Source organism: Sorex fumeus, unplaced genomic scaffold, assembly GCF_029834395.1.
Source record: "Sorex fumeus unplaced genomic scaffold, SorFum_2.1 ptg000009l, whole genome shotgun sequence".
NCBI classification, from domain to species: Eukaryota; Metazoa; Chordata; class Mammalia; order Eulipotyphla; family Soricidae; genus Sorex; species Sorex fumeus.
The window spans coordinates 33,126,652-33,138,705 of NW_026606066.1; the positions used below are offsets into that span (position 1 = coordinate 33,126,652).

At 34.8% G+C, this 12,054-nt stretch overlaps 1 protein-coding gene across 2 annotated transcripts in view; it reads right to left on the reverse strand.

The window, feature by feature from the left end:
* Positions 1–12,054, reverse strand: part of CWC22 (CWC22 spliceosome associated protein homolog) — a 72,262-nt gene that overhangs the window by 34,147 nt on the left and 26,061 nt on the right. For both annotated transcript variants that reach the window (XM_056110151.1, XM_056110150.1), the window contains exons 4-8: positions 11,557–11,664; positions 8,932–9,177; positions 4,401–4,529; positions 2,564–2,732; positions 1,390–1,443 (exon numbers count right to left, since the gene is read on the reverse strand). In XM_056110151.1, the coding sequence (XP_055966126.1) occupies positions 1,390–1,443; positions 2,564–2,732; positions 4,401–4,529; positions 8,932–9,177; positions 11,557–11,664 (706 nt within the window). The remainder of the gene's footprint in view (positions 1–1,389; positions 1,444–2,563; positions 2,733–4,400; positions 4,530–8,931; positions 9,178–11,556; positions 11,665–12,054) is intronic.

The window sequence follows — 12,054 nt, forward strand, 5'->3', positions numbered from 1 at the left end:
ATCTACTTTTTATTTTGAATGGAAGATTAGTGTTTGATTAGTGAGAAGAAAATATCACCCTCTGTCACAGTTGAGATGATCTTAACAGTTACCATTTTTATTATTTTGCAACAATGCCAAAATTTCCAATATAAGTATAATATACATTCAAAAACCACTGAAACATCTGTGCTGCTTACAAAAATGTGAAACTGTTTCCATGGACCTGGCAAATCCATAATATGCAATATAACTGAGTTAAATTTAAAAATTTTTAAGGGTAAACATTAGAATAAATTTCACATAGAAAAGAATAATTTACTTAAAGTAATAACTTCAAAACTCTTCTTCATATGTAACTATAGTTAATCATGATAATATATATGTAAAAGAAAATTTTTAAAGAAATATAAAGATATTTATATTTATAAAGATATAAAGAAATTCACCATCTTAGGTTTAAGCAGGAGTTAAATCTAAAACACAAATACATTAACACAAAATAAACACAAAAAATGAATGAAAAATACATTTGCATCTGAAGTTCAATAACAACATTTTATATTTCATAAGCTGATTCGACAGATGTTCTCTATCATTTTTAGATGTGGAAAAATTTTTTTTTAATTTATGTGATTTTTTTTTTAATTTTTATTAGTGAGACACCATGAGGTACAGTTGTAGACTTACAAATTTTTGTGCTTTGGTTTCAATTATACAATGATCAAAGACCCATCCCTCCCCACCAGTGCCCATTTACCACCACCACCGATCCCAGTATCCCTCCCACCCCCATCCCCCCCGCCTCTGTGGCAGGGCATTCCCCTCTGTTCTCTCTCTCCTTTTGGGAAATTTATGTGATTTTTTATTTTGATCAAAATTCTATGATTTACGGTACTATTAATAGTTTACCAAACATATTTTGATCACCACACCCATCACCAGAGTAACCACCTCCCTCCCACAAGGAATACCCCCCTCACTTAGTTGATGCATTAACTCAATCGTTTGCATCAGTTCTGCTGTGTTGCCTCTGACCTGTTGTTGCTACCTTACTGTGTATCTTTAAGACTATGAGAAACAGATTTTAGCTGGATATCAAGATATTATTAGATTCCTATTAACAAATGATACATAGAAAAGCAGTGGAAGAGATATGCTCTTATTCAAAAAAAACAATTACATTCTTTGTAGGAGTAATTTGCTGTTAAGTAACCACGTGGTCAGATCAATTTGATTAAAAAAAATACCTTGTTCTGGTTTTTCTTAATATTTAAGAATGTACTCTTTATTGTTTAAAAAAGCTAAATATTATTCACTACTCTCCTAAGAGATAATAAACTAAAATAGACATATCACTGAAGTAGCATCAAGATATCAAACCACTTAATTTTGTAGATAATTACTTACCACATTCTGGTTAATAAGATGTGCCACAAATTTTGAAGCAGTCAGACAAAGTTGCTGAAAAACAATGGTAGGAAAAATGTTGAATTTTTAACAATAAAACCAATTTTCATTTATCTATAGAACGCCTGGATTACTTACATAATATTTTAAAATATGCAAAAAGAATAATTTTTATATTCTAAGTTATAAAATAAAAGACATGTCATTTTTAGCTAGCTTTAATTCTACAGCTTACACACTTAACTTTTGTGATTCATATTATTTAATCGCACAAAATATTCCTATGATAATTTTTAAAATATATCCTACGGGTCCTCCACCCAGATCCTCCAAATTCCAGTAGGCGGGGGTCACACCCACCAACTGGCCCCCTGGCGCCTTGTAATCCCATCAACGGCCAAGACTCAGAGACTATAAAAACCAGCTCCAGGAAGAGAACAGTGCAGTCTCCTGCCCCCGCGCCTGACTGTCCTCGCTGCTGGGGCCCCTTGGAGGGGAGCGGGTTGAGCTTTCCTCCCCGCCCCGACCAGGGCTCCGGCAGCAGAAGACCTCCAGGACCAGTCACCACCATGCTGAGACCACTCTCCGCACACATGAAGGTACTGGCAGAGGGACAAAGTCACGCAGGTTCCGGGGCCGAGATCTCCAAGCCTACTCGGATTTGGGCTGAGCATCCTCCACCCAGATCCTCCAAATTCCAGTAGGCGAGGGTCACCCCCACCAACTGGCCCCCTGGCGCCGTGTAATCCCATCAACGGCCAAGACTCAGAGACTATAAAAACCAGCTCCTGGAACCGCACAGCCGCATTCACGGCTGCGCGACATCTTATTATGACATCTTATTATGACATCTTATTATCTCATTCCTACTTTGGACAAACTGGCAGGTTACCGAATGTAGTCTGCCCACACAGCAAAGTCTGGCAAACTCCCCGTGGCAAACCCAATATGCCAAATACCAGTAACAATGATGGGCCTCATTCTCCTAAAGAGCCTTGAATATAATCTCAGGGCTAGGATGAAGGAGACGTTACTGGGGCCTGCTCGAGGCAATCGACGAATAACAGGATGATTTGTGATCCTACGAGTATAGCAACAATCCTCTTCATTAATTGTTGATACCAGATTATTAGTCTATCCCCTGTGACAGTCTACTCAAGTTTATTCTGTGTACCTTATCATTTCTTCGATAGCCTTTTCGAAAGTTAAGAATTAATCTCTTGAGGATTAATTCTCCAATTTGTGGAAATTTGGAATTTATAATTGCAACCAATGCTGCATAAACATGGGTGAAGATTGGAGAAGCACTCTGGGCTTGCAAAACAGATCTGGAGAGAAGGCCCCTGTTGAAAGAAAAAAAAAAAAGCAGAAACCTTTAAAATCTGCTTTTGGGCATTAAAAATCCAGCAATATTAGTCCTCTGTAATAATCACAAAAGCTAAATTAAAATTAAACTTTTACCACATTATCTAGGGTGTAGCATCTTAAAATTGTGGGTCACAACTTGACATAAGAGTGTATAACTGAAAAATGGAGCCACTAAAAATGTTTAAAAATTGCTTTAAAATAGATTTATGATTTGTTATTAAATGTTTGATTTATATACCTCATTTATATAATACCCAGGGTCCCATAAAAATTTCTTGGATAAAAAGGAGTCACTGTGGAAAAAAGCTTAAAAATCCATAATAAAGTAGAATTGGTTGTTTTACTAATAAATCTGTTGAGTGGGGAATGAACTTTTGATTTGTACTTTCATAAGACAGAAAAAATTTTATTCTAATTTTTGTTCAAAACTTTTTTGCATATAATCTTATTTTTCCTATTGTTTGTTGTATCTAATCATGACTGAGTTCTTAAAACTTCTTAGAAAGATTCTATTTAATATTATAAAAGTGTGAATGAAAGAATTCTGCTTCAGGAATACTAAAAATTTGAGAGGTTTATCATTTATATAAAATTTATATAAAATTACTTCTGTGATTAAAGACAGTTGAATAGCTTCCACTTTTAAGCCTCATTTTACTGAAATGAACATTTTTAATATTCCTATGATAGGTACAATCGAACAATGAAGAATAACACTAAAACAATGCTAGAAAATAAAAGAATGTACTTCTAACTCATTTCTATATGCATTTGGTAAGAGGAAAAATGCAAAGTGAACTGAGGAGTTATTTTTAGTAATGTAATAACAAGTCATTATTGGATTGTCAAAGGCAAGAAAACAATTAGGCAACTGAATCACTAGAGTAGAAAATGAGAAAAAGAGAACCCAATGTAAGATCTTAAAACAGCTGATAGGACTTCTTTCGTGTAAGAGGTGAGGTCACCCTAACAACTCAATGGCTACCTTTTCATCAATTTTCTATTCTTGATTTTTTTTTTTATTTAATTGAATCACAGTGAGATAGAGTTACAAAACTTTCATGATTGAGTTTCAGTCATCCAGTGTTTTTTGAGTTGAAGAATCAGGGTGATCCGAAATATCAACCATTAGATCTTAAAATAGTTAACAGAAAAGACAATATTTTCTATGTAACACCAACGGCATCACGGAAAATGCTGAGTCTTTTTCTACTGCATTTCTAAAATTTAATGCTGACCGTGCTCATTTCTTTCATAGTCTTTACTTTTCTTTCATTAGTAATTAAAGTGGTTGGAGGTAACATACATAATAATTATTCACTGTGAGTTTAATCACCGAAACTATTCAGTCAACAAATGACTTTAAAAATCATTTCGGGACATTAAGTTCTTTAAAAGGGAAAAATGCTATATAATTTCAAATAGTGAAGTATAAATTATTTATTGGGTAGTTTGCAATTTTTCTGTTGTGATGTATCCCATACACTATCTCTCTGGCCCTAATTTACATTTTTATGAGAACTGGACTTTAAATATACATTCTTAACTATCTTCAAGATGAAGTACAATAAAGGATCAATAAAGATACGTTCCTTTGAAAAACTCCTCTGAAGTGCTACGTATAAAAAACAACTGATGCTTACCTTCCTCTAACTATATTTTCTTGCAGAAGTTCTTGAATAATAATACCTATATTAGAAATGTTGACTTTGTTGATGAGACCATTGATTGACTTCTTTAAGGCTTCCCAGCTCATCCTCTGGTAGGCCAAGCTAAAAAAAATAATTTTAAAAAAGATTGAAATTTACTCAATAATTACAATAGGTTAAAATAAGAAAATATAAAAAATTATTTTTAACAACTTATAAAATGACCCCAAGTGTAGTAAAATGCCAGACACAGTAACAACAGAGTCTCCAATGGAGACGTTACTGGGCCCGCTCGAGCAAATCGACGATCAACGGGAGGGCCTTTACCTTACAAATAATATCTGAAATACAGTTAATATTTTTACTATATACCACACAGCAGAGCCTGGCAAGCTACCCGTGGCATACTCAATATGTCAAAAACAGTAAAATGATGGTCCTCATTTCCCTGACCCTGAAAGAGCCCCCGATATGCCATCGGGCTACACTAGAACGTGACAGGGACAAATGGAGATGTTACTAGTGCCCACTCGAGCAAATCGATGAACAACGGGGTGATAGTGACAGTTAATTTGTATACATGAGATATTTATGTAGAGATTGCATCCCTCTGAGAGTTTGATGTTTCTGAAAGGATAGACTGCAAAGCACATTTATTATTCAGATTTCACATCAATTACCTTAAAATGGTTTGTTTACTCAAACTTGTCTTAAAGTAATCAAATATAAACCATAAAAAGGAAAATTTCATTGTGTTCCTATCTCATAAAAGCACGATAGAGGAAAAATTAAACAGAAATGGCAGTGATGACAGGAAAAAAAGAGTCATACTAAGTAATGGGGCTAATAGACCATTCTATTTTTCTGTTTTGGTGCTACACCTGGTACTACTCAGGGGACGACACGCTGTGCCAGGATCCAACCTGGGTAAGACAAGCGCCCTACCCACTATACAATCTCTCTGGTCCAGCCTCTGCTAAAATTATAGTGCCTAAGAAAACAAAAACAAAAAACATAGATAGTAGTCGCTCTGCTGTATCAACTAAATGTTTTATTACCAGGCTGCTTTTCTTTTAAAAAACATCTCGCATTAAATTAAAAAGTTAAATTGTATTTCCTGAGGTTAAACACAATGTCTAAAGCTACAAAATTCTATGGTTTATATAATTATTTCTCTCTGGAATATGCTGTCAGCTGTGGGAAATCGGAACTTCTTTTCTTTCATATATTCTTGTGGAAGTCTGGTGAAACTGAGTATTTTGGAATAATATAAGCAAATATATAGGATTATAGCAATCATATCAAAATATTGTTATTTTTAAAACACAGAAAAAAGTTCGATATTGTATGCAATGTACTTCTTAAAACATTAAATGACAGAAGTGCCAGTACATGTAATAGCATCCGTCACTTCCAAGTAACATAGCATAAAGTACATTTCCAACGATAGTCTGCTTAACTATTATCTGCTGCCTAGATTCCCAGTAGAAAGAAATGCTAAACTTCAGATTAGTGGCAGTAAAGATGCATCTTTCCCTGCCCCTATACCTCAGGTTAGCAGAATGCCTGAAGTCTTTTCATGACTCTGTTAAAGGTCTGTAGATTAAAGATCTCTATTCTGAATGGTATTCTAAGGAAAGTGCTGAGAGACAGGACAATGGACAAGGCAAGTGCCTTAAAGTCAACCCAGTAGATTCCCCGAAACCCATATGGTCTGCAGCACTGCCAGGTGGTCACTGAGTTCAGAGCCCAGAGCAAGCCCTGAGCATGGACACAAGAGAACTGACTTGCAGTTAATCTTTTTAGTGTTTCTAAATTTGAGGTAGACCATGTACTCCCTCTTACTACCTGAACCTGAAGCAGACGCCTCCTTCTGCCCCTCAAATCCAATCCTTTGGTATGCTATGAAAGCTAGAGAAGTGTAAGTTTTTCTCTTGTTTGGGGCAGGAGGAGGACCACAATTTACAAACTGTCAATTGGATTTCATACACAAACTATGCCAATACCACACCCTCTACCTAGGTGTCCGCTTCTCTTAGTACTTTCCTTAGAATACCTACAGACCTGTAACAAGGCCATGAGAAGACTTCTTTCTACTATCACAGTAGTGTTCTCATCATCTCTATCCTATTCTGCCCCAAGCTTCTGACTGAAGACAAGTCATCATTTTCTGTTGCATTTGGGCATACGTTTTTCCCCATTCACAACCCGAAAATGAGAGATCATTCTGTGTCTATCCCTCTCCTGATTTCACTCAGCATGATACTCTCCAGATCCATCCATATTGATGCAAATTTCATGATTTCATTTTTTCCTTTGAATAGCCAAATATTCAATAAGATACTACTGATAAAAAAAAAAAACTGCAACCCTCAGCCTGTCCTATTAAACCTTTATCAAAGTTATCAAAGGACTGATATACTTAAGTCAGGCATAATTCACATGCTTACAATTCACCTGATTCTACTGAACAGAGACTACTTAGACGTCTAGGGACTTCAACTTTTCCTTGTGCCCTTTAGTGTCTATGAATAGATGTCAATTATTAATAAAGCTATATTCCAGGAATTTCTTTACGACTGCATATACCACGGGTTCTCCTCTGCCTGTCCTATTTTTTAGAAAGCAAGACTCCCATCAATAATTTTTTTTCCCCTTTATAATTAGGATGGCTTTGGGCTGTACTGAAGAAAGTGTTCACATCTCTAACGCTGATCCTATTACTCCCAACAGCAGAATGTCTATGTTCCCATAAAGTTCTTACTAATATCAGAATCCATCTGCAGTCCATTCTCACCCAACACTCTAAGCATCCCCCTAAGAACTGGAATATGATACATCAAGATAAATTTAGAAATTTTAAATTTAATTTCATATTCCATTCCAGCTCATAAATTTTTCATTTTACTTCACATCTTTGTATTTTGTTTTATGTAAATGATAGTTCTACTTCAAGTCAATTCTTGAGATGAATTTTGATTTCATTTATATAAGGTTCTCAAATATTTCAAAGTTGTAATTAAAATGTTAAAGCAAGGTGTAAGAATACTTTTTCTTGGCTCACTTGGAATCATTTCTTTTAAACTACCCACTATGCTAAATTTTACAAAACTAGCAATTTAATGACTATTTCACTCTTAAGCCATACTTTTCCTAGTTAACTCATTCTACTAGAGAACGTCTTAAAGATTTAGTTGTACTTTTCTACAGAGCTTCTCACTATTGCACTTATTCTGAGAAAAGAAAGAAATGCGAGCATAAATGTTTCTATATTGAAAACTGTGTGAATGCAGCAAAAAAATTACTAAGATGCTCTGGTTTATGAAGAGAATGGGGAAAAAGCCAATTTAATTCCATATAACCAAAAGCTAAATGAAGCCGATAACCTGTTTTCTTAATTAAAGCTTTATATTTTCTAAAGGATAGGAAAAACTGCCCAACGTGTGGCACTGAGCATGGCAATGGTAAATATGGTTGCCTCCTACTAGATTAAGAAGGGTATGTTTACTCCTCTCTTGCTAAGAGATTTTATAGCAATGTCTTAATATAGTGGTCAAAATCATTTAGCAATCAATTATCACAAACTGACTTCTACTGATTTATTTTCTAATAATTCCACTTGCCAATTCTTTACATTTTGTTGGACCTAGTGACTTTAAATACTTTTTTGTATATACCTGCTAAGGGGTTGTGGGGTGGGGAGGAACCTGGGACATTGGTGGAGTGTGGGGACACTGTTGGGGGTTTAATACTGGAACACTGTATGCCTGAAGTAACTCTATTATGAACAACTTTGTAAATCATGGTGTTTTAATGAAAATTAGAACGAAAAAAAAGAAAGCTTTATAAGAATATAGCTGCACTCATTTGTTTACATCATATTTATGACTATATTTGTAATACCAAGTGAAGTTCAAGTGCTGCAACAGATACAAAAAAAATGCGCAAGGTTTAAAATACCATCTGATCTTTTGTTTAAAATTTTTTTCTTTTGCTAGGGGCCAGAGAATAGCACAGCACTAGGGCATTTGCCTTGCACATGACTGACTAATCTCCAGCACCCCATATGATCCACCAGGCACCCCAGGAGTAATTCCTGAGTGCAGTGACAGGAATATCCCGAGTCATGTGTAGCCCCACTCCCTACTGTCCAATCCCCTACCAAAAAATGTTGCTAATTCTTGGTTTGGTATACTTGGAAAGTTCTATCTTGGGCCTTTAATAGCAAATTAGAACTCTTGATAATTTATGAAAAATAATACCTATGCATACAACTATGGAACGATAGTTTGCTTGTGCATATATATATACATGTGCATATATTCATATACATACACTATATATGCATATAGTCATAGAAACAGTATGCAAAGCTTGAGTTCGTGAACCGAAGAACAAAAGAGGTCCAAAGTGACATCTCTTATGTATTCAAGTAAATTCTCAACAACTGAAGTTAATTATATCATAAGTGACTGTTTCTTTCCCAGTGAGGGTATCACTACTTATATATATTATATTGACATGCCTGTTCTTATCTGTAATCTGCTCCTGCATCATTCTGAGCTTTGCAGGAGGAATATATGCTCCGCCTGTACGAGTAAGGAGAGGATCCAGTTCATCTTTCTTTTTCTTCGCACTAGGTTCATCCTGAGCAGAGGAACTGTGGGTCAGCGATGATTCTGGGCTTCTTCTTGAAGGAGATGGGGTTCTCCGGGACCGTTTCCGATCAGCATCTCTTTCTCTTTCTCTGCGTTTTTCTCGGTCCCTGCTTCTGTAATTTAATTATTCTTGATTAAATAGATGATATGAAACTCATCCTTAAACGAACTTTATACTAAATAAATGAGAAAATAATCAGCCCCACAAATTCAGACAGGATTTGGAATTGCGAGAAAATGTCACACAGAGAAAATGTAACAAACTAGATCCACAAGCCTTGACAGAATTTATATAAAGGAGAGATGGGTGACAGGCAAAGAAACAGGGAAATAGAAAAAGGGAGGTGAAATTTTGCAATTAAGAGAATAACTATGAAAAACTGAGGAAAAGTATTGGGACCAAATGAGTAGAATAATAAGGAAATAGTAAAGAATCACGTAAAGCAGTAGTTGTAAAGAACAGTATGAGTTAGTCTTTGAGATGCAAAATCATTAATAATAATTTAGGTAAAAATAGCACTATCAAAATAGTTTTCTAAGATAAAGTGGCCTGTGATATATGTCCTAAACTATACAAAGGAAAAATCATTTTATCGCCAATAAACTTGATTTAGAAGTAAGATCAAAAAAATGTAACAGAACTATTTTTTTTTTTGACAAAACTGACACTCTCATTGGAAATATCAGAAGATTCTGGTTGAGACAATGTTTACAATTTTTTAAAAGTAAAAAACCAACCATTTTCTAGTCCTAATCTTCCCTAATCGTGTGAAAGTATCCTTTCTTACACTTTCAATAATCAAGATATTTTTATTTGAAAGTAGCAAGAATAAACAGGAAACATTTTATCTTTGCTTTTTTGCTCTTACTTCCCCAAAGATAAACTGTTTCCTTAAGTGATTTTGATATATACTGCTTTGGAAACAAGATTACTCAGCTCATGCTTTATGAAACCTTAAGTTATATGCACAACAACTATTAAAATCAATTTTATATTATCACTGTTACCAGAAAACCACTGGGTGAATTTTGGCTAAATTTAAAAGGCATGTCTGAGAGAATCTGTCTTAATATATAGTAATACAATCTACATATACAGAGAAAACTTCCCAAATGTATACGCAGCAGATGAATGGGGCGGGGGGGGGGGAGGGGGGAGTGTCTACAAACGGAAACCACAGTCACAGAGGCAGGGACTCACGATTCGATTCAAGGCACTGATTTACAAATGAGTTGCTTCTTATTATGAATGCAACATGTTCCAAGAGAGTAATCTCAGCAGGGATTTATTGACTTTGGTTATGATTCCTCTGAGAATCACCAGGTACGAGAGCTTGGTGGCTAATAAAATGTTGTCCTTACAATTACAGTGTTTGATCCGTCAGAGTGTAGAAGTGACAGAGCTTTCTTTGAAATGGAATAGACATATCTATTTGCAGATGCTTTTAGACTGCTAGTCATTATATTCTGCACACCATACAGGATACTTATTTCACAGTGTGGCTGTGCAAATTAAATGAGACATACACTGGATAAAACAGAATTACAAAGAAGAACACTGCTAGAAATTATGGGAAAAGAATGAGACTTGGAGTCAAAATTGAATTCATATATTAGTTGTTATTTTCTTTTCATCTCTGCAATAGGGATAGAAACCTACACTCTCAGAAACATAATTTAGTAATTTCAAACATATTTTCTTATTCATAAACTGGGAGAAACTATCAATTTCCATGGATTCTGACAGTGTTAGGGAACATCATATGTAATATGTGTAGCTCACAATTATGGTGGAAATAATTCTTTTCATGAAGGTGTACTAAAGTGAAAGCAGATGAGACTGGCATTTGGAGATTAATTAAATCTGACACTTTATGTACTTAGAAGGTATGGAGTGACAAGGAATTTTTGGCTACAGGTATCAAGTAATGTTCTTAATGCCAAACTGCCACGAAATTTAATAAAAATTTCCAGTGACGGAGTTAGTCTTGGTAGTTACAGAATGGATGCTGGGAGAAAGATCAAAAAATATACATAAAACTCTAAGAACAAAGTTTTTGATACAATGTAACAAGTTTAAACAAGAATTGTATTTAGATAAAGATTAGAGATAGGTAATTCACTCTTAATGTCTCTCTACCTGCTACCATGCAAGAAAATATAACGACTTTCATTCAGGAATGGTTCTAAAATTGTCACTTAAGCTAACTCCTCAGCAGTATAGTATGAAGAATAAGATGTTGGGCTAAACATTAGATAGACCAAGACTTGGAAGTATATTCAAATATTTTACAATTCCAATGTAAAAACAATGACAGAGTATCAACTTAATATACTTACTGCAATAATTAAGTCAAATAAATTCCTGATTATAAAGTCTGACACTTACAAACATCCCATAACTGCTAGCTGCTATTATTGCTGGTTTTATTATAAAACACAAATGAAACCTATAAAACCTTCATTTTTCTGTTAGAATTTCAAATACTAACCGTGATTCCATGCTGCCATCATAAGAACGTCCTCTTCTTGAACGTTCATAATCTGATCTATAATCAAAGTAATCTCTATCCCGAGGGGATCGTTCTTGATCTGCATATCTAACACATAAGAAAACTCAAGTTATAAGCTAAAAACAACCATGTCATAGTCATGTATTGGTAATGCTACTATCTATTTAGTAATGACTATATAAAAGATTTCATCTTGTACAAAAAATACACTCCCTAAAAGTCACTTAACTAAACTTATACTGATTCGCAACCCTTGATAAAAAATATATGTCTGAATGTGAGTATAAAAAAGGCAATCCTGAAAATGGCACTTTTACTTAATGGGCTCACTTTATCAAAGCACTGAACAAGTAAGACGAGAGTCACTGGTTGACCTCAATAAAGATGAGCTTAATTCCACTCCAAAGGCTATTTTCATCAGTTGTTACTCTTCAAAGTGATTACTGGATAGCAGGGATAATGATTAAGATTATTAGC